This window comes from Achroia grisella, unplaced genomic scaffold, assembly GCF_030625045.1.
Source record: "Achroia grisella isolate CSIRO2021 unplaced genomic scaffold, CSIRO_AGI_Agris_v1 utg640, whole genome shotgun sequence".
NCBI lineage: Eukaryota > Metazoa > Arthropoda > Insecta > Lepidoptera > Pyralidae > Achroia > Achroia grisella.
In genome coordinates, this window is record NW_026712977.1 from 585,695 (window position 1) to 610,795 (window position 25,101).

General features: G+C 31.4%; 1 protein-coding gene across 1 annotated transcript in view; it reads left to right on the plus strand.

Moving 5' to 3' along the window:
• The first annotated feature begins 16,951 nt into the window (after window positions 1-16,951).
• The window catches only part of LOC131849245 (Krueppel-like factor luna), a 147,179-nt gene continuing 139,029 nt past the window's right edge, over window positions 16,952-25,101 (plus strand). Inside the window, exon 1 of the mRNA XM_059199273.1 lies at window positions 16,952-17,118. Coding sequence (XP_059055256.1) covers window positions 17,017-17,118 — 102 coding nt within the window. The 5' untranslated portion in view covers window positions 16,952-17,016. The remainder of the gene's footprint in view (window positions 17,119-25,101) is intronic.

Sequence of the window (25,101 nt, forward strand, 5' to 3'; positions counted from 1 at the left end):
AATCTACTGCCTAAAATAGCAAACTTTTATGTACTCTGTATGAAGTATTCATGTTCTTTTATGAATAGATGGTGTTAATTTGGATGGATGCCCCATCCAAATTCCAAAGACTCTATCTGACATAAAAAAAACGTTCAGTGTCTAATAACAACCCATTACAGCATATATATATATATATATATATATATATATAGAGCAGTTGATTTAGTCGATTACATAAACGTTTGTTATGTTAGTTTTTTACTATATATATTTCTCCAACAGAGATTTGACCTTCGATTAACAGATCCTCTGCTCGCCGTGGGTTCGATACCCGCACAATGTGTAAGTGTGTGTTTCAGAATTTTACCCTGAAAACCCATCCAAGAACTTAAAACGTCTTTACCCTTGAGACTTCTATATTAATACTTTAATACTTTAAGTTTTTGTATAGACAACGGTTTTACTACTATTTTGTTTTATAGCTTTTAGCATTCAAACCCTAAAGGGATTAAATATTAAAAATATTTACGGGCGTAATAAATTTGTTAGAATATTTAGTGTACGTTGTTTTTTTTATTTTATACCTGAGGTGCATTGGAGTCTATTGTTTAATTAATTTTATTATTATTTTCCTTAATACATCAAATATCAGTGATTACAAAATTTCCGTGCCTAACAGGTAAGTTGTATGCAGGAGATGGTGGTGGGAGCGTAAAAAACACCTCCCTGCCTTCCCTACTCAGCGCCTGAACTTTTTTTTATAAAAATGGATGACCGGTTTCTTTAGAAAAATAATATAAAAAATCCTACAACATTAAACAACTTAATGTAAGTTTGGCTTGGATGTTTGACTCTTTTATGTATAAACTACTGAAAGAACTCGAATAAAATTTAGTGTACAAATATAATATCCTTGATATCCTTGATATCCAGAAAAAAATTAATTAAGCGAAGTACCGTCCAGAAGAGACATGTTGAAAAGTAATTACAAGATGAAACTTTAAAAGAGTAATATTTATACAGGAAGCCTAAGTTAGCCGAGCGGCCAAACAGAAGGCTTATACAGGCATCCTGCCTCGATACGATAAAAAAAACTACAGCTATGCCGTTGCTAATAAGACTCCGTTTTTGAATATGCTTCGACCGGACTATAATTAGACTGCACGACGGCGATTCTACTTTAATAAATAAAGAATAAGTCTGTACAATTCATATATTAGTTACGAAACAAATGGAATTGTCCTAAGCGAAAAAAAAATGTTTTTTTTTTTATTTAGATTTTACAATTTATTTTCGTGTAAACTACTCATATCTAGAAATTCATCCAGGATCATGTCTTTAAAATATTAGGTGACCCATGCAACTTTGTCGGTGTCACTTTTCGTCTATTTTTGCAACATATTTTATTCCAGTACCCTTTTATCGATTGTAGTGTGATGTTATATAGCCTATAGTATTGAGCTATCCAATACTAAAATAATTATTAAAATCTAACAAGTAGGTCTAAAGATTATAGCGCAAAATCTACCTCTTTATAATATTATCTTCCTTACATTCTTATTATCTAGTCCCGTATTAAGCAGAGCTTGTATTATGAGTAGTAGAAAAATGATAGAAATACATTTTTAAATGCACAATTAGAACATAATATATATATATATATATATATATATATATATATATACATACATCCGGACGAATACAAACAGATTATCGCTTATACTTAAGATATTAATTTGAATTATGCTGTATCGAGTTTTTAAATAAGATGCCGCTTTAAACGTTTCTTCCTAACATCGCCACTTAATCGTATAAAAAACGTTAACTTCATACCGACAACACTGTTGATGTTATCTAAAATGTGCAGCGGATATTTGCGAGCATTTCACGTTATATTGGCGTGCTTAAGTTGTGAATTGACGCGTGTGACAGGAGATTACCGACCAAGCTACGTGTGAGTAAACCTAACACTATAAACTTCATTTACGTACCATCAAACAGGTCAGAAATGCAACAGAATGTAATTTAATATTCGCTCAACAGGTGTTTTGTATATTTCAGTTATGAATTCGTACTAGTATAACATTTTGTGGGCGTTATTGTGATTTGTTCGGGTATGTAAACATTTTTTGTTCTTATATTCGCGGCCGGAAAATGTCATATAGTTCTTTCATGGATGACAGCGGAATGGTTGAAACTTTGATGTTGACGGGGTGAGAATGAAGGCAGATCAGTTGACACATTGATTAACCAGAGAATAAAAACAATGGTTTTAAAAGTTATTATTAAAAATTGTTATTAAATGGCTTGAAATCTATTGTTTTATATACTTAAAGATATAGTAGATAATAAAACAATAGAGAATTATGCATAAGTGTGCTGAATGGTATAAAATTAGAGCTTGGTTTGTTACGGATACATTCATAGTAATAATAATATAATCTTTATTTTACTGCTCACAGGGAATGTTACAATGTAAATAAACTATATTTAAACTTACAAGTTATTCCTGTGAGAGACTAGAGCCTGAACTAGGTCGTAACCTGTACTACAGATCTCCTGGCTCTCTCCGGGACCTTACTGTACTATGTAATACGTCTTTAAACATATACTGTTTTAAATTTGACGCGGTCGTTATTTATACGTATACTTAGTAAATCACGGGATCTTACCACGTTTTATTTTCACAGTATCATGGCGGTTGAAACACTGTCGAAATTTACTAATAGTTACTAATTATACGCCTTTGTACAATCAATGTGTTTGTGTGAATTTACCCCACACATATACACGAACCCTAAACACATATGAGAAGTCGAGGTAAATAACTAGTGTAGGTATAATGCTACAATAAGTTTCAATGTACCTGCAAAGAGTTCGTGATGAATGGTGAGAAAGCCATGAAATAAAATTAATGGAATGGAAAAGCTTTTAGTGTACATTTTCATTTCATCGGATCTAGATGTGTAAAAGTATTTGAAAAATGTTGCTTTAATACCACCACTGTGGAGTGCAAAGCGAAAATAACAACTGCAACAGTTCAGGTCCATAGTGCTTGTAAAAGCGCAAACAGAATTAAAAAAATGGTGCTTTAATATTTTGTAGTTAATTTATTATTTACATTTCAAAGACGCTCTTTTAAGAACCTAATAAGACGGGGCTCCTGTTCAGAAATATGTAAATATTTTGTGTTAAGGGGCAACTGAATCATGTATCGGATCTTAATAATAAAAACCTTTGTAGTATTTAGCGTATCTACATAAAAGTAATTTTTAGTATATTCTCCATTACCCAAAAGTTGTCTGGAAGAGATCCTTTAAGCAAAATCAAGTCCGCATTCTGTACCTACATACTTTAAATATTCTGTTCTATTTTGCGTTTTTTAAAGTAAAATAAATAAGTAAATGCATAAATATTTATGTGACTAGAACAGAAAGTAATCGTGCAGGCTCATATTATGAAAAGGAGAAACTGTGTAGCAACGTGTCTTAATGCTAATTAAGACCATTATAAAATACATCGTGATGCATTTCCGTAACTGAGTACTAAGATGTTGTCTTCATACTCTTTAATTTAACCTCTATATTTCACCCTATAAATAAGGTGGGGCAGAGTTGCCTCGACGACGTCTTTATACTGTTTCCCTCTGGCAATTCCTCCTAATTAAATTTCCCGCAAGGCTTTAATAAAAACAGTGCTGTATCATTTATTAGTTTTGATACTACAGATATTAGTGGCTTATTTATATCGTGTTTAACTTCTCTTCCAATCATTAGATTTGTAACTATTACTTTAATGATTTAAGGCAATTTTTTAATGTAACTGAAATGACTGCAATTAGGGGCGGACTTACCAGACCGAAATAAAATCAAATCCAATCAAAATAAATTATTCATGTAGGAAATTTTAGCCGCATATGAATTTCAAGTATTATTTTCTTCGTCCAGTTCAATATTCAATTGAGACGAACTGGCAAGAAATTCAACTGAAACTATTTTTTTAAATATGTATAATATTATAAATGCGAAAGGATGTTTGTTACTCTTTCGCCCAAAAATTGGTAAAGATCATGCATCATAATAACACATAGGCTATATTTTTCATTGAAATTTAAAGTGGGTGAAACCGTGGGCACTGCTAGTATAAGCATACAAATAAGCATGGACATTCTCACCGAAATGTAACCCCAAACTAATAATAGTAAGTCCTAAGTGTAAAAAACATGTACTTACTTAAATTTGTAAATAATAAGCATAAAAATAAGATCAATACAAACAGAAACTCAACTAAATACAAACGTTCATATCGTGGATCAAACCTGCGACATCCGGAACACGAGTAAGGCAGTGTGCTAAAACGCTAGACCACAGTCAAATATTACTGAATTAATATTTGGAATGTTCAAGAGTCGGAAGCTAAAACCCGTCATGCATATTGGTATCGACGAATGCTGAATTTGTGTATTGGAGTTTCCGAGCCGGCCGGTAAATAACTAGGTCGCAATGTACTCAATTAACTGCATCTTTATTAAAAGTGCTCAGAGAGCTTTGTAGTCCAGAAATCTGCATATTTCAGCTACCTACGTGAAAGTATTGAAACAGCTCGATTTGCATTGCTAATTTTTATTTGTCTTGTAGCTTCTATGATGCAAAATTTTTCATAGGGAATACGTAGTATGCAAAGCTTTTATAGGAAAACCAAATTGGATGAGTTAAAAAACAAATAACACTGCCAATGTAACACGAGATTGGATAGCCATAAAATTGCCAATATTTCACTGTGAATTATTAACTTTGTATTGTTTTTTTACTGAAATGGCCGGCTAGCAAACGGCGCACCTGGTGGTAAATGCGGTCGACTATAGACATTAGTCGAAGGGGAGGAAAGGGCTTGTGGAAGCGATTGTTAGTCCATTACATTAATAACTCCTCTTCTTCATTTTTTAATTCTATTTTTCTTTAACAAGCAACCGCATTCCGCCCGATGTCGAACTTGTAAAAAAGAAAATTTAAAAGAATATACAGATAATGTAATGAAAGAAAGTATGCATTTCCTGAGTTATAGAGTTACAAATAGCGTGTTTGTTCCAAGAAAAACTGACTTATAAGTATTATTAGGGATAAATCTACAACTATATTGGTCGGATCTTCATCAAATTTATATGGGATTACACAAGGAGTATCGGCTTTCAAATATATTTTTTTTTTATAACACAGGGCACAAACGACCATGCGGCTCACCTGATGGTAAGTGATTACCGCCGCCCATGAGCACCCGCAACACCAGGGGAATTGCAAGTACGTTGTCGGCCTTTTAAAAAGGAATAAGCTCTTTTCTTGAAGGTTTCAATATCATATCGGTTCGGAAATACCATTGCTGGAAGGTGATTCCACAATGTGGTTGTGCGAGGCAAAAAGTTTCTAGAAAACCGTACTGTGGAAGACCATCATTCATCCAGATGATCAGGATGGTATAATAAAAGAACTATAAAAACGGTACATTTAGAAAAAGTGATTACTTAAATAACATTAAAAAATATGGTGATTGAGGACATCCTCTTTTTTCCACGACAGCCTCGGTGGTCTAACGATTAAGCAAGCCGCTTTACTTTCTCAATGGTCGCAGGTTCGATTCCTTACAGGTTGCAAACATTTGTAGCCATGAGTATGATTGTTTGCATCGGGCTAGGTGTTTTCTATGTATCAGTTGTCCTGTACCCATAACACAAGCTCTTCTTACCGTGGGATTCGATGGCGCTGTGTTAAATGTTCTCGGTGATTTATTATTTATTTATAATTTTATTCACAAAATAAAATCTTTTCTCTTTATAATATTAGCATAGATTTGCTTGCTTGCACTTACTGTTGATGGTAATAGAGGTAATAGTAATTATCTGAAATATCAAGTGAAAGAATCATTAAATGTTACAAATTAAAGAAAGATTTACGGATCATAAAGCGGCTATTGCAGGTTTATGATCATTTAGTCGCAGGATATAAAATATAATTGAAGTAAATATTAGTATCTTAAAACATTATCGAGCGGAACTAGGGCAAATCGTAAACTATTGCAGATGTAGAACGTAGGTACAAAGTTGATAAGAGTGGCAGAGCTGCATAAACATAGAACCAGAAATATACACATTTTATTGCAATTTCTTAAATATTTCATAGTACACGTCCTTTGAACTACTCCTTCACATCAAGTTTATAAATTAAAAGATAAACTTTAAAAGTCGCATTCATGGTTAGCTCAATTACATTTATTTTAGTCACCAAGCTGCTTACTTTGTAAGCTGTATTTTGGTTTAAGTGTCCGATTAAACAGTAATAAAAATAGTCTTATTTAGTCTTTTTAACATTGGCTATCTGTTAATAAAAGTTCCGTCAAAATCGCTCCAACTATTTCAGAGATTAGCTAGAACAAACAGACAGATAGTATTTCAGATTAGTTTTTAATTATTTTTATGTAAGTGCTTACATATGTATTTAGAGGAAAGCTGTTAATTATAAATTACATACAGACACTTTAATTTTATAGATTTACTATTAGGTATTTCCGACCCGATACGATATTGAAACCTTCAAGAAAAGAGTTTATTCTTTTTTAAAAGGCCGACAGCGTACTTCCAATTCCCCTGGTGATGCGGGTGCTCATGTGCGGCGGTACTCACTTACCATCAGGTGAGCCGCACGCTCGTTTGTCCCCTGTGTTATAAAAAAAAATTTACTATTATATTTTCATACGTAGAGTTGATTCTATTGGAAAGGCAAAAAGGTGGGCGGCGAATCAGTACAGGATTACAGAATGAGCAATACGAACGACGCAGCAGTTAGCACATCGCGGTGAGTTCAATAGAATTAACCAAAATAATTTCCAAAGGGACCACGCGGAAGTTGCTCCAGTAGTACATTTTTTTTAGTGGATGACAATGGAATGGTGCAATCGCTTGTGCTAACGGTTTACGCTGGCGAGGCACTAGTGGAGGATGATATGATGAACATGAGGTCAAGTCAGTTAGCCCACTGTGACAAATCACCAGGGGTTTCACAGGACGGTTTTCTGGGGGAACCGCGTCGAGGTCAAACTGACATGGTACATTGCTAGTAATGGCGTCATGAATCCATATTACTAACAATCACCTTCCCCCCGCTCCAGTAGTACATTGTATGTCTCATATCCCTACTAGTCTCCATTACTAATGATCACCACCCCTAAAAATGTTTAGAACGAAAGGCCAGCCTTCTGTCAAAATAAATCACAACATCAAATTAATTAACCATGGTAATAGTGACAAACCTTCCTTATATGGGTCAAGATCTGTGTCCAGCGGTGGTATAAAGTGATATTAAAGTGGTATAACGGTGGTATATTATAAAATGCGGACAACAATGATAAAAGTAATACGGTTGTAACTTGGCCTTTTCCTTGAGAAAAGCTTTATAACACTGTTACGACCGAGTAAATAGATTTTAAAAAGAAAATTACTAACAGCTCAGTTTATGGCTCGCACACCGATGTACAATAAAAATAAAATAAAACCACATGCAGTTTGCTCCATACATATTGACCGAGTAGCTGTACTCGTGACTTCGTCAGATATAAGTTTGAAGCTTCTAACTTTAAAACTGACCATATTTCCTTACGACCTACATCTTCCCTTTCAACTCCTTATAACAGTTTTTTCGCATTAAAAAGTCATATGTACTGTGTCAGTACAGTCAGTCAGTACAGTGTATACGGTCTGCACTACTTGTGTATTAAATTTAATTTAAATTGCTTCAGTAATTTTGGCGTGAAAGATTAACAGACATACAAACAGAGTTACGTTCGCTTTTGTAATATTAGTAAGAATAATTTGCGTTTATGTTAGGATAAAAATTCCTACTGAATAACAACAGTAGTAGCTATGTAAAAATTTTATAAGCGTCACATTAAGTTTACACAATATTTCAATAACAACAAAACATTTCATTCATTCAAAATTTAAGGGCCTTTGTCGGTGGAGCTGTTGCTATTTTTCACGATCTTTCATCAATCTCTTTAGTTGTTGATACAACACGACTCCAACTTTTTCATGATTATGGCATGACAACTAAATAATAAGAAATAATAAATACACAAAATCCCATTATTTATTTAAAATTACGTGGAAATTTACGAGTAGATACAAACGGAACCTATTGAAATATACATTTATTTTACAAAAGAAATCTTTGAACAAAATTCACGAGGCAGATACCGCTCAAAGTCAATCCTGTAGCGTTCGTTTAGAACTAAACAAATACTTGAAGCACTTCAAATTAATGATGTAGTTCGTACAAATTACATTTACTGAATTCCACTTAACTGTAACTGACTTTTAAATCAATTGAATCAATTATTTGCGAGAGCACAGTTTACAGTGCTTGTATTTGTAATGTTTGTTGAAAGTAACTTGTAATAACTATTAGTAAAAGGTGTTATAATAATAAATAATAATCTCAGGACAATTCACACAGCGCTATCTAGACCCAAGTTAAGCTAGCTAAAGCTTGTGCTATGGCAACTAGGTAACTGTTACATATACATAGATTTTTTTTGTAAATTCATAGATACTATACATAGAAGACACCCAGACCGATACAAACAATCATACGCATAATTACAAATGTTTGTACAGTGCGAAGAATAGAACCTGCGACCATCGGTCATGAAGCGGTGTGCTAGACCGCTAGACCACCGAGGTCGTCTTAATGGAGAATTACGAATATTACAAGTAATGAATATATAATTACTTTATCATTGATTACATAACTTGTTGTAATTAATCTTTAACAATATAAAGTTTATCCAATCCAGTAAAAAATCCTGCAACGAGTAAAGTAAATTGACTATTTTTAGTCGCAATTGCTGCCGGCTCATTCCTTACTTTTAGAGTAAATTTAAAACTGTCTCCTCCATTTCTTCGATATCTTACCAATCATATTCTGAAAATAAATATTTGTTTGTTTGTTCGTATTTTATGCGCTGGCCATACCGTTCATCTCGTTACGATAAAACTTTGTTAACTTATTGCTCCCACTTGCGCAAAGGTTATACACAATTAACTTACTGCGAGTACTCGCTTGTATAATATAGGAAAATGTAATTGAAAGAAAACTGTTATACTATAATCTATACATATAAATAAAATTTGAGTGTCTGTTTGTAATATTGAAATAACCATTTTTTACTACATGCATATGAATATATATATATACATACACTAATATATTTTTTATATTTTATAATATTTGTCTGTCTGTCTGTTTGTTCCGTATAATATCTGAAATTGCTATCCCGGAATGAACGGGATGGCAGGTGTAATAAGGCTTAGGCTACCTTTATTTTAGAAAAATAAAGTTAAAATCCACGCGGACGAAGTCGCGGGAATAGCTACATAATTCAATTTATAAAAATCTAGTTATTTTAATAACGTGTTATTGTACTTGAAACAAGAAACTCGTTTTCAAAGCCTCTCCCTTCTTTTGCTGCTGAAATGTTATTAAAATATTCCGATGCATATATATTAATACGTGAAGCTTTGTACGTGAAAACTTTGTACCCCTTTTTTTGAAATTACGCAGAAGAAGTAGTATTTTATGCATGCATTGCATTCTGCACTACTTCTCTATATATACTTATAGTCTATATAGAAGTAGTGCAGAACGCAATGCATGACTTTATTTTAATCATGCGCAAAAAATACAATACATCAATTAAAAATCATAACACATAGTGTACTTATAATAATAATAATAATCATTTATTCAGCATAAAAAAGAGTACAGAGTAAAAAAGAAAACTTAAATACTAATAATCGTCTATGCTGAAAAGGCTTCCACTCAGCTGGTGCCGCAGCGTGTCACTACAGCGCTGATTTTCAGTGGAGCCACTTGAAGAAAAGAAATAGCATTCGTTATGAATTTAAATATATAAAATGAAAAATCAGTTAAATGGATGAATTATAAGTACATATGTGTGATAAATAGAAGAAAAATATATAAGGATAAAAAAGTGTTGATAGAAAGACTTTTGTGTAATATAATATAGCTTGAATATATTTATTTATTTAATCAATATATATGTATATATGACTACTGTATTTATCTGCCACGTTTAAGATTTTTGTACTTTAAGTTAATATTTTTAAAAATGAAATTTAAAAGACGAAACTGACTGAATAGTATTTTGAATCGGGGGTGGTAAATTGTTCCAGCATTTCGTGGCAGTATATTTAAAACTTCCACGAAATGCTCCAGTTTTATATTGAGGAGAGATCATGTAGGGATGTGACAATCGATGATTTCGCATAGAAAATGAAAGTGTTTCAAATAAATACATTGGTTTCTTATACTTCACCACTAGAAAAAGCAATACTGCAAAATGTAGAGATCGCCTGTGTTTCATTTTTAGCCAGTTACATTGATTTATATAGGGAGTAACATGAGCACCGGGGGGTACAGAAAAGCAGAAGCGTGCGCATGCATTCTGCACGCGCTGTATTTTTTTTTTGCACGATTTAATAGACAGCCTCCGTAGTCTGTGTCCGCATAATTGAGCTTAGACAAAACTAATAAATCACATAGAGTGATACGCAGTTTCTGACTTAGAAAATCACGTACTTTATAGAGTACTCCTAGTCTATAGTAACAGTTTCTTATGGTTTCATGGATATGACTCCCGAAGTGTAATGAGCCATCCATAATGACACCAAGATTTCGAACCGGATCAACAAATATTAGAGGATTTCCTGAAATTGACAGTGTTGGATTTCGTACTATGATCTGATTTATTTTATTTTTAGTACCAAGTACTAGTAACTTTGATTTTGTTGGATTTAAAATAAGACAATTTGATAGAGACCATTTCGCTGTATTTCTCAAATCATTATTTAACACTGCTATCTGGATTAGGATTATAGGGATTTATAGATTTATACATTTAAAGATCATCTGCGAATAAATGATATTTACAAATTTTAATACACAGACTCGCATAGAACTTCTGATTTAAATTGATTATGGTTGAATTGAGCGATCACTAGCATTAAAAACAAACTTTATTTATATGATTATATACCAGTCTATAGTTGATCTCGTTAATAACTATGTACATAATATAGCATTAGAGCGATGAATTAAACTATTAATAGGTACGATCCTCCTTTGCAATTAAATTTTCGCACTTTCATTTGCGCCTATCACTAGCTTGTAATTCAATCAAACAGCAATTAGGGTTGACATGTAAAACTAATGAACTAATCTATTAACGAGATTTGGACATGTGGGTATATATGTAATGGTTTTTGTCTTAATTAAAATACTTATTAGACCCTAAAGTAGGCGGTCAGAGTTCGGTGTTTAGATGACACGAAAAAACATTCATTGAAAAAAGCGTCAATTTACCAGAGCGAATTAAAAGTTCACTTAAATATTATTTGTTTTGTATATAAAATGCTTCAAGTAAAAAAATATATGTAGACTTTAATATTATAAAAATAAATATATCGCCGTTAAAGAAGATTGTATAATAAATAAATATATATTCTACTTTAAAGGTGAGTAGCAAAGCCTATTTTTTCATTAGAAACGTGTGTCCTCAATAATAATTGCATTCGCGCGGAGTCGCAGTGAATCACTAGTGATGTACATGAAAGATTCAGTCACTCGTCCCAATTGTGCTTTAATCAGTCAGTTAATCAGTTCCTCTTTCTGTCTGCCTGAGTCTGCCGTAACTAGCTGCCAACGAGAAAGTTTGTTAAATTACTTCTGAACTTTGGTGAATGACATAGCAGTGTGAAGGAATGCACTGAAAGTTTGAAAACTTCTTTGTCGTCACTGAAGCAGTAAATACGTGAAAAAGTCATTTAATCTTTTAGTATTCGAGCAGTTTTAACGGATTGGTGAACTGCAACTATTATTATTATGAAGACGCGATTACGTATTCATGAGAATGTTTGTTTGTGTCGGTCTAGGTGTTTTCTATGTATATTATGTATGCATTTACATAAATCAAAATCTAAGTATTTATATCAGTTGTTTAGTAAACAAGTTCTGCTTATCTTGCGACTAGATGGAGTTGTGTGAATTCTGAAAAAAAATGAAGTGTATATGATATATGCTAAATGAATTTACACTTGTGTTAGCGATGTTTAATTACATGGAATTCTTGTTTGCGCGACATGATAATTACAGAAGTAATAATAGTAATAGTAATAATCTTAGGACAATTCACACAGCGCCATCTAGACCTAGATTAAGCTAGCTAAAGGTTGTGTTATGGGTACTAGATAACTTATACGTATACATAGATATTTTTTTTGTAAATACATACATATTATAATACAATTAATCATACTCATGAATACAAATGTTTGTGCCGTGCGAGGAATCGAACCCGCGACCATCGGTCGTAAAGCGGTGTGCTAGACCACTAGACCACCGAGGTCGTCAAGTGGATTAATCAATTATATTTCTATATTATTAATGTATTGTATAACAAGTTTCTCGTAATATTAAATTGATTATTTCATTCTAATTATTTGATAAACATAAAACTTAAGTTGTTTGTAATGGCACTCATTGTATTAGGAAAAAAGACTGGCGCCTTTTGTAAGTTGTTATGCGAGAGTTTACACAGAATCGAAGAGAGATATTGAAACACAATAGAAATATAAAATTCTACTATGAACAGAGTAATCGTTTGCATTCTTAAAGAAATATTGACAACCACATCTATATAATATGCCTTCTCTGCGCCGTTTAGTAGTAATACATTTAATAATCAGACAGATATTTCTATATTTGTATTATTAGCAAAATATAAATTTGTATTAAAGTAAAATGAAATATAAGTTATATTCGTAAATGGCTGTTGCCAACAATGTCTGGTGCTGTCTGGGATCCAGCCCCTGGAAACTTACTGAGAAATATTAAGAGAAAATAGCCAGCTAAATCTACAATAGGCAAGGTGAGCCCGTGTCAGTTCTAGGGCAGACAGTTTCATTGGTTGGCCTAGAATTGCTGCTGGTCTATTCTGGAATCCAATACCGATCGATCGAGATTGGAATGCACCGTTTTGCACTTATTCGTTTTCTTAGCAACTTATTGCTACCATGTACTGACATCAATTGAATAAATTTATGTCTAGTATTATCGTTAGTGGTTCAGAAAAGTTTACAATATGATACCAAAAGACTTTTTAGTTCAACCTTACAATATTTATTTTTTTATTCAGATATATTTACCTACTGAATAAAACCTATTATAACTCTGTTCACAATTATTCGGGAGCCGCCCTTGTATGCCCTTGCAGTTAAGAGAATAGATTTTCGATATTTTAAATATGTTTGACTATTTGATTACTATGTTATTTTTGTAAGATTAAATAAATAATTTTACTAATATTATATACGCGAAATTGCGAGTATGGATGGTTATTCTTTCAGACAAAAACTATCGATTTTGATGAAACATTACAGTAATATAAAGAATAACGAATAACACATAGGCTATAAGTTTCAAGACAGTAATTGTAAACTATGTAAAAATGAGAAAAATAAATATTTTTATCTATGTAACTGTTTATCTAAATGTCACTTCCGTTCAGCTAATTGAATGCATTTCAGTTGACTGGTGTCTGCAACTAAGCTATTAGAACTTCTGTCGCTTTACTAAACACTTTAACTAACGGTGTTATGAACTGTAAGTTAATTTCAACATTGTTGATAACATTGATGGCTATTTGCTTCAATTAAGTACATTCAAACTTTATATTACTTACTGTTTATCACTATTACGTGTAGCGGTTTAGTACACTGTATTGCGGTTCGATTCCTCGTACGATACAAACATTTGTATGCATGAATACGACTGTTTTTATTGTTATATTAGCTGTTCCCGCGACTTCGTCCGCGTGCCTTTATTTTTTTAAACTTAAAAAATGTTTCTAAAATAAAAGTGGCCTAAGTTACTCCTTATTACATCAGCTACCTGCCAATAAATGTCCCGTCAAAATAGGACCAGCCATTTCACAGATTAGACAGAACATACAGACAAAAATTGTAAAAAAAAATATTTTGGTGTATGTACCGTGTTTATATTCATATGTATGTAGTAAAAACAGTTATATCAATATTATAAACAGAGAATCGAATATTATTTATATGTATAGATTTTACGTATTTATAAAAGAGTATAAAGTATTTCCATCAGTTGTATAATATCTACAACACAAGTTTCCGGTTTTGGAGCTTGATGGAATGGAATAACATACTTATAATAAGAGTATTTTTTAAGATAAATCTTTAGGGATATATAGATGATTTTAATGCAACTTAATAACTAAATAATTTATGTATATCTGCATAGTGTATGTTTTGAGGGTTTTGGGTTTATTATCAGATTAAAATGTTGCGGAAATATTACAATTCTTTCTTTACTGGTATATTTTAAATTCGTACCGAACTAACTTTAGAATATATTCATATAATAAAATAAGAATAGTCATAATCAGATTAACGTAAATTTTTATATGTGGTTATTTACATGATTTAAGTTGCAACAACTATTATATTTGTTATTCGTTTTTAGTTTTATATATCTGTTAGTAAAATCTATTTTTTTTTTCATAGTGTACTATATTCATTTATGTTTACTATACGTGTTATCTACCCTTATCTAGCGTATATTGCATGCTATAATTTAGCTTTTAGGCAAACATAGCGATGGATTACAGTCCAGTTTTGTACCAATAGCACGCATCTAAACAACTGTTTGTATTGATTGTTATCTGTTTTGTGTGATAATAAATAAATATATAATATATGTTATGGACGAGAGATGTTTGATAAAATTTCTGTTCTTATCAAATCAAAACATATTATTTTTATTTATACATTCGCTTATGATAAGTCTAACTTTAATTATTTATATTATATAGATATGCTGTATACCTGTATGAAATTGATACGATATGTGTTGTTCAGATGTATAAGCTATATTACTGATAAGTTTCATTAAAATCTGTTGAGTAGTTTTTGGGTGAAATATTAAAAACTTCTCTCCATCCATCTATCCGTCCATACTCCCAAACTTTAACGTTTATATTGTTAACTAGCTTTTCCCGCGACTTCGTACGCGTGGAACTTAATTTTCCTAAAATGAAAGAATTTTCTAAAATAAAAGTAGCCTAAGTCACTCCTTAGTACATTAGCTACCTGACAAAAAAAGTCCCGTCAAAATCGGTCCAGCCATTTCAGAGATTAGCCGGAACAAACAGACCGACAGACAGACAAAAAGGATTAAAAATGTTATTTTGGCATATGTACCGTATATATTAAAATGCATGTAGTAAAAAAGGGTTATTTCAATATTACAAACAGACACTCAAATTTTATTTATATGTATAGTTCAGATTATAATATTTGTTATTTTAACTGTCTTAGTGATGTTACGAGTGAACTTATTGAAATGCTATTTTTTTAGTCTTCAGAATCCATTGTACTACATTACGAACGTAATAGTTTGTGACGATAGATGTAAGTATGTTTGTTACTGTATCACCATAAAACTACTGAACTGATTACAATGAAATTGGGTATACAGATAGATCATACATTAACCTATAGGATACTCTTTACCTGACATCAAGGCAGAAGCACTACTTTATAGAGCCTATTCCTTCAATGCTGCATATAATTTCATAATTTATTAATTTTGTAGAATTTCTGGGTATAATAACTTTTACTAGATTTATGGTAAATATTTAGGATACTTACCTAATAATAGAATAAGTAGATTTTTACCCTAAAACTCAAGTTAGGGACATTTTTAGGTACAGAATAGAATCTGATACGTGTGTGATATTCAGTAAATTTTTGTAAGTGCATTTAGAAGGTAAATTAATGTAAGTGAAAGAATTAAAGTTAATAATTTGATTAATTACTTAAACTGATTAATTATGCTTTATTGACTGATCCTTATAAAAATTAGTACGTTGTCTCGTATTAAAAAAAAAATGGTTTATATTGTGTTACAATTTTAAATTTTAGATGCTACAAGCATCCTTACTGTGAACGATCGCGTGATTTTCTAATATGTTAATAAGGTTAATAAATACATCATATATATAAAAAAAATAAAGAATGACGTCTCGTCACATCTTAGCACTGACTGTTAATATAGATATATTATATATTTTTGTATTAAATCAAGATACGGCGGGTTTGTATCGGTGCGAGAATTTAAAAAAAAAGTTGTTATGTTTTTCGTAATAAACAAAAAGTGTTGCCTTTTAAAAATATTAGTTTTGATTATCGTAATTTTATAAGACCACCGATTTACTAGGAAAAAATACTATATCGGCACTTATCACACTTTAACAGTTGACACTTGAAAGGTTGATAGTGATGAGTATAACTACATAAATAATGACAAACTATTACGTATAATTAATGAAATTCTAAAATCAATTTAATAATATGTATGTACGGTAATGTTTTTTTTGTAATGTTTTATTTAAATAGGGCTATATTTAGCTGTGTTTCATATGACTCCATTTTTAAAAACTGTTATGGTCGCACCAAAAAAGTTTTAAAAAGTTTTAACTAGTTCCGTTTTTATAGGATTCGACTTAGATAAATAAAAAAAAAAATACTGAGAACATACACAGGTAATATAATTATAGAACTCGATTATTAACAAACTTTTAAATACTTTTACACATTGTATAAATAAATTTACTATTTCACAAATATTTTTTACGAATCATAGTGCATAAGGGCTCCTTGTCCCTTAAGGATAAAAGGACAAAAAAAAGGAGGGCTATATATTTATCCTCTCTGTCTTTCATTATGTACGCGAGGATACGCGTGCGGGTTGCGCGGGGGAGTATAGCAGGCCGATTCGAATGACGCGGGGGAGCTGAGTCAGTAGTCGAACGCGTGCTGGCGCGGTTGGTTCACGCGAGTCTTCACGGTAAAAATTTCGATCGTAGTCACATGTAAACGAAATGGATGTCCTGCCGAGCGGTAGTTTATTCCGCGAGTTGCAGGATGTGACGGACACTGGATATTTCGAGTACAAGGTGTCGCTGGAGGATAACTGGCAACAGGTAAGTGAGTCACGCTGTGCGGGCCGGCTAACATGCAAGCGAGCAAGCTAAGCGCATTAAGTATTGTTTAACAATTTCTGACAGTGCCTAACTGAGGGGTGGCGACGCGCTTGCGTGGGCTCTCTCGGTCGATTTTCAATCTTAACCAAAACTGTATTTTCTGAGAGCACGCGTCTAGGTTTTTGAAATCCAACCGTTCGAGGTACGCCGATCCGCGCGTTGTATATATAGTACGTACAGTACACGTCAACGCGTTCGTTTACATTCAGTTACCACTGCTTACGCTAAAAATATCCTAGCTATGCTAAGAGTTTTGGGTTTATTACAAGTGTAACTGTTTAAAAAGATCAGTCATCCATAAATTCGGTATCATTTTTTTGTCCAATTATTTTGATTGTAAAACTTATAAAAAGTAATTATATATATTTAGGTATGTTGGTTATTATCAACATCGAGTCGGTAAGCCGTATTTGTAAATCATTGATGATTCATTTGCTTACCTGAAAGATAGGTACCACTACAAAGTGCTCACTTATGTGAACCAAGGTGACTGTCAAACAAATCACCCGTTTAATGACGTCAGAAACAATAAATCGTTAGAATATATTATTTGTATAATTACAACCAGTGTGACTGAATCCTGCGGTAACAAACTACGTAAAGTTATTCCAATATTTTTATTAAAATTTTTACCACCAAGAAACATTTTTATAAAATCCAGTTTCACTTTCCGAAAGCATTTCAAATATCTCACCGTCGGAATAAACATTCACTGCGCTTGTATCACACACTAATCCTTTTAGTTTATTTATTCACCTACGATTTTCAAATAATCGTTGACAGCCAGTAACTCCTTTAAAGGAATAAAAATGTACATTTTTATCATGTTAGATCTTCAGTATGCAAATTAATTTGTAGTAATTGTGATAGGTAATTACAAGACTAATAAAAAACAATTATACAGACAGACTTATATGGACATCTTACAATATGTTAATAAGGTGTTTATCTTTACTGATGTCATATGCTCTGTGGATTTTATTTTTATAAACTTTAAGAAAAATCATTACGAGCAACGAAAAATTTTCTTGGGATAACATAAGTCTACTTTTCAAGATTATAGTATTTTTGCAGAAAATTATGAAATATGTATATACCTATTATCTTTTTTAGGAATGGCCGAAAGATTATCTAATCGGAAGATCTATTTAATTATACACAGAAACCTAGAATCCTCTTTTTACCCCCTTCGGGGAGTGAATTGGGCACTAAATCTGCACTCCCTAAGGTTGGCTGGTAGAGAATGCTATTAGCATTAAGCCCGCCTATTGTAAAAAATCAATAAAGTTTTAAATAAATAAATAAATAAATTGAATCGAAAATTCTTAACGTAATCCTTATATACGTTTTAAACACAACACTTGTGAATAAACCCAAATTTTTAGCACCAAGATTACAAATATGGCTGTGCGTTGAGATGAGTCAGGGAATTTGGTTTCCTGTTTTAAACATAAGATTACAATAGAACTTTAATTACTTAGTTTAAAATAAATTACAATAGCAAACACCTTACAAACGTTATATAAAAAATAATGCCTATCAGCGATAAAGTCAATATCACCACCCTATTGGAGTCTACTGTCAGATTTAGGGCTCACCCAAATTTCTCCGCGTGACGCTATCTTAGCCCTTCCTTTCCAGATGTTAGCAGCAAGGTAAAGATTCACCTAGGTAAAGATTGTCTTACAAGATGATTGCCCAATTTATTCTAGCTACAACACATCTACTCCGACGACTATAGATTCTACGATAAACATGACCAGCCCATTGCTACATCAGATTGCAAAGTCTTTGACTTTGGTACTCAGGAGAATTACTTCGTTACGGATTCAATCCCTTAGAGAAATTCCTAGAGTAGCTCTCTATGGTTGGCTGAGCGACTTTGAATTGGCAAACTATTTGTATCTTAGAAGTCTATGTTCTATACATCATAATAGGTAAGATGCATTGAACGTACACACAACAGTAAAAAGAGAAAAGAATAAAAAGTAAAAAATCGAGGTAATAAACTATATAATGTTATTCGTTTATGAAGCAAATCGAATGAATGGCAGTTTATCAGAGATAAAGCATTGTTGGAAGTAAAAAACAATAACTAAAGTAATCTAGCGATCAATCTGTTTTATTTATTGTCCGTAGATTGTAATACACTTTATTTTCGCAATTTACCGATCACAGACCAATTAGCTATCGACAGGGAGAATGAAATGTTAAACGTATATATTGAATTTTCCATTTCCTTCACTTTAGATTTAGTATGAAGTTTATTTAGCATTGGGTGTGAAATGAATTACATCAATACAATAGAATTACTTATTTGTTTAGTAGTATTTTAATCCAACGTTTTGAATAATCTAAAAGTAAGGCAAAAACCAAAAGAATTGAGTTGAAGGTCGAATTCTCTTGAAATAGATCTTGAAAAGAAAAAGTCTAATATGCAGGAAAGTTTCTGATCTGCATATGGAAATAATATAAAATCCAATAGTAATCCAATAAGAACTGATATGGTCAAGTACAATAAAAATTTGCGAACACTGTAATTATAAGTACAGAAGACATTCTGGGAGGTGTATGACCACCATAGAATTTATTACTATGGGTATATGTAATTAGTTATTTTGTCAATGTAAATTTTGTTATTACTTAGTATGGTATATAACATAACTAAAAAACTTTAGAATTTTTTTTTGTTTCAGTATGTCGTATTCTTAGTGGATACATTATACCCACATAATTATGATTTATTCGATATCTATTTAGACCAGTTCTAGATATAGCAGAGTATTTACTTATAGTATATAAAAAATATTTTTCTTGATAGCTATATGTAAGTTTAGGGTGACTGACTGTAAATTCTATAAGTTTTTGTATTTATGTAATCTGTCTGTTCTTACTAGCATATTGCTAATGGAACATTATAATAAGTTTAATAATATGTATTAAGAAATGGTCATTACGATAGGGTATTCTTATTCATAAATAATACATGCATACAATGTGTTTCTATCTAAATTGATGCTGTGCGGAGATTAGTACATTATCAAGGAAGAACCGTTGCAGTCTACATATTTGAAAATTTTTTTTTTTATTGAAATATCAACGAAATAATGCTTAAATAATTTTCATATAACGGAGACATATAGCAGACTTTTTTAAGTATATGAAAAGACTAGACTAGTAGTCTTTTTAAATACTTAAAAAAGTCAGTTATATTTCTTAGTTACATGTAAATGTAGATGATTTCCTAGACAACAAAGACTATTAATCTACGGACATATATGGTGTTACATCATATATCAATCAAGTGTATTGGACATATCAGAAGGTAATTGTGTAGGTACACAATTACCTTCTGATATAGGTATATCTATCTATCTAGTTAGGGAACCTCAATATTGGATATGCCAATAATGATAGTCATATTAATATCTAGAGCCACAGCATAAGCAATTTCACGGCTGTCTCTCACCCTTTGAACAGAACACAGCAAGCTACCCTCTGTTAACACCAGTATTGTTAGCAGAGACAATGTGTACAGTTTCCTCGCTCTGGCTTAGCCTGATTTCAGAGATTTAGTAAATACATTATTAGTAATATTACGGGATCATACCACGATGTACGTGATGTTGTTTATGTATGTACATAGACGACGGTTACCGATTACCGTTAAAAGATACCAATTACATAAAAAAATCAATCAATGATGATGAAATCGTTTAAGGGTTTATAAGTTTATATTTATAAAAAATGTTAAACAGTAAAAAAGCGTATTCATTTAAAATATATATATATAATTAGAATAAAACAATATTTCCAATGTGTCTGTAGTATTGACATAACTGGTAATCATGTAGTTTCAATGCCTTAAAGAAAAATACTCATTTTTAAAACAAAAATGTAATGTCCGAAATTTCAATGATTACGAACGGAGAATCTTACCATTTTCAACATCTGTATTGAAACTGTAGGTACATGGACAGAAGGCGATAAAGCAATCAAAAAACGTTTAAATTAAATGGCGAGTATTTTTGAAATGCAATCATATCTCGGAATGATTAATTACGTTACGTTATATTCATTTATCGAATAAAACAATGTAGCCATGACAGATTTTATGCAGTTGACTCTGCACAAAGTCTGCTTGTTTTTAAACCACGATAATATTCAAAGTTAGTTAACTCGATATAAAGTTACAACTTATACTCGATTTTCCCAGCGGCCAACTGAATATAAAAGTTTCATTTTTCACGTCAGCTCCGAGCAATTATGGAATTCAAACGATATAACTTTTACTAAGCTTTTTTCTTCGTTTGCGTTGATGTTTTTTGGAGTTCAGTTCAGTTCACTTGTGGTGATTAAATCTCTATTTTATTGATTATATTATAATTATTTTACAGGATCACATTACACGTAGATTATGAAAGTTATTAGAATAGATTAATAATTAATGAATTAGTGCGTTCAATAATTATGTAATTAGTACTTTTAAAGCCGTACAAACGCAACAAAAACACTTTCCTATAGTTCCTAATCAAAAAACTAAAATATCTTCAAATATACAACTACGCGTTAGAAGAAACAAGTAAAAAAGTTATATTTTAAATTAAAGAAATGCATAACAAAATTATTGTAATATAAGGAACAATATATAATGGCCGCTCGAGGTGTTAGCAACAATAATATTAATAAACAATAATTGATACATTAAATTCTACTAACATAGATTTTAATGTTGTGATGTAACGATAACAAGCCCTCTAGGTATGCAATCAATAACAATTAAAATAACGACCAATGAAATAATTCAACGATTTCCAGTCAACATCTGTTGCTGTTGATTAATATTGTAAACGGATTATAAAATGCCACTACCAACTGATATAAAACGTTTCTCAATCAGGAAATGTGTAAATCACCCAAAAATTGTAAATATTATTTTAATACTATGATATTTATATTATTATATCTCCTAATTCATCTACATACCAAATCATGAACTTGATCATTACTAGTTTTTTAAGTTTGATCATTTATTTCTCACTCAAAAATAATATACCTCGGCAACACCATCGCCTAATTACGAGGCTGAGAGAAAAATAACAGCTTCTTCGTTCGTATGTATTATTATTGTAAATATACATCTTGTATACATACATTCTAATGTAGAGATCTTTACAACATATATCTTTTGTATTATCAAATTTGTCACAGTTTCACCGTAAAACACTTTCTGATTATACTCTATAGTTACCTAAGAGAGAATGCATTAAGCTCGCCTATTATTGTTATACAAAAGTTTTTGTTCAATAAAGAATAAATAAATAAATATATAAATAAATTTCTTCATTTCCCTTAAATACTACTTCTACAAGAAACACAACATAAATAGAAATCCGTAGGCCGTATCATAGACGCTTAATATACAAGTTCTATTGTATTTACCTTCCTTGTTTTACCACCTAAAAGTGCAATTGAGCCAATTAAATGAAATTCAGTTTATTGGCTTCAAAGGCACACAACAAGCTAGACGGTGCAGACAAGTTTAAGAAAGTTTACCGAGTCTCACCTATTTCTGCCGACAAACAGCTTGCTTTGTTAGCTATTTCACTTTGAAGGTACTTTAATTACATTATTACATTCACAACACCTAAGTCTTCAGGAGTGGCAACACTTCAATATATGATTTTCTTAGTAATATGCTAGTTTAAATATATATACCAACTTTGAGTGACTGATGGCCGGTAGTTGGTAGTACTTTTATACTAACAAAGTATAATTGCGCTGCATGCCGTTGGCCCCAGCCAAATCAGCAACGCGTAAATACGTTTCAATCTTAATACTATCGAGCGTATACTGATAGCGCAACCATTGTATTGAAAAGAGATCATATTGTAGAACAATATAACATAAAATATATTAATTAGGCAGTAGAATTGAGTAATCTTCATATCATTTGGCAGAACTGAAAGATGAAAGTTTTATTCGTAGATGTAGCTATTTTTTTTAATAATTATATTAAATAAAAATAATGAAGCTAAAGAAATTCATATGCTGCCATGTTATAATACTTGAACATTTAGAAAACACAATTCCTATTAGATCACAGCGAGCGGCATTCATTTCGGACATTCCACGATTAAACCCGAAAGATTAAAGTTAATTGACAACAATTAGAACGTTCGTCACAGCTGACTGTGGTTATTTTGGACGAAGTTGGTCATTACGGCATACGATATGTCCTTATAAGGATGCTGCCGTATTATCACAAGCGTAATTACAAACAATTAAGATAAAACGAATACTTAACATAACTCACATATAAGTATTTGTTAGAATTGTAGTTCTTTTATGTCAGTTAACATTGTAGTGTAGTGGTTATTTACCTAGGCTTAGAGCGATCATGAGTTCGAATTTGAGTCACAAGTATTGTGTGGACAAATATCCCGGCTGAATATGGAAATGTTTAAAGTTGCATTCAGTTGTTAATACTTCTAACTACCCCATTTTGGGTAACAGTTTTGAAGACATATTATTCTTATAATATTACTAACTGTTTATCAGCTGTTACATTTTTTATTACAATAACTATCAAAGATCAATCAGTTACTTCGCGCATAAATTTAAATTCGGAAACTTGTAATAGGAATTTGTAAAATAGCTCCTTGTATAATATATAAATTTACATATTTTATTCATTATCTGGCAAATAGTTATAAAACTTTACTAAATTAATGAAACATAATTAGTTATAATCTTTTAAAATTAACTCCTAAAGTAAATAAATCATAACTCACTAATAAAAAATAATCTGAAAGTGTATATCTATCTTTGTATATTCATCATCTATCTGTCTATATTCTACCACTTAAGTATTGTCCTATAGTTACATTTAATGGTCATCCACTAATACTAATCAACTATTAGCTTTCTCTAAGGAGTTGCTTAAGTTATAATTAAATGTTTCTGAGTGCAGCGGTATGACCGCTCTCATGATGTTCGATATATTCACGTATAATTTCGTTAAAATCTGTCTAAATTATCTCTAAAAAGGTAACAGATAGACAGATTTCGGATTTATAATATTAATATTCATAACTTTCTTCATTTTATGTTATTGCATTAATAATAATAATAATAAAATTGTTGAATTTTAATATTGGACTATTCAACATTATATTGTTAGTTGCACTGGTAGAGGTCTTTTTTAGATGATGAGGCCACCATTGAGTATAATTTGCCCAATTTGTGTATAATAAAGTTTACTGTATTTAAAAGTGCAATAAAGAATATATATAAATAAAGAAAATGTGAAACGTAAATGTAAAGTTTTGATCTGCGCGGTTTCAATAGTCCATTCTCAGTTGGCTGGGTACGGTTCTTTTGAATCCAACAGGATCGATTGGCATCGATAAAGTTTTTATCTGGTTGCGCATTTTTCTTTCCAAGTCTGTGAATGCAGATCTATGTATTAATAAAAGTTATTGGTTAGGGATTATGTTATTATACGGAAATTCAATACTTCGATAGCGTAATGCTCGCTGCATAAATTTATGGGTAATAAAAATTCTGTTCACATTTTGTACGAGTTTATTTATATATATAAGTAAATAACGAACTAGTTTTATACTTCTTTTGGATTGAAATTACAATATTACTTGTAGTTGACAAGATATATTGTGAAACAAAAAAAAATAACTTAATACATATAAGTGTCAATGTATTACTAATCTATACATTTTGTTAGACTTTAAACATTGTTTGTAAACATATCACGCAAGAACTTCTGCATATAATTGAAATCAGTTCTAACCAATGTGTTGCTAGAGAGCTAACTTAATATACAGGCTCCATTTTACCGCAGGAAAATATCTATTTCAATGCGAAGGAAGGGCATGAATAAATTTATATACTTTTGATTACATT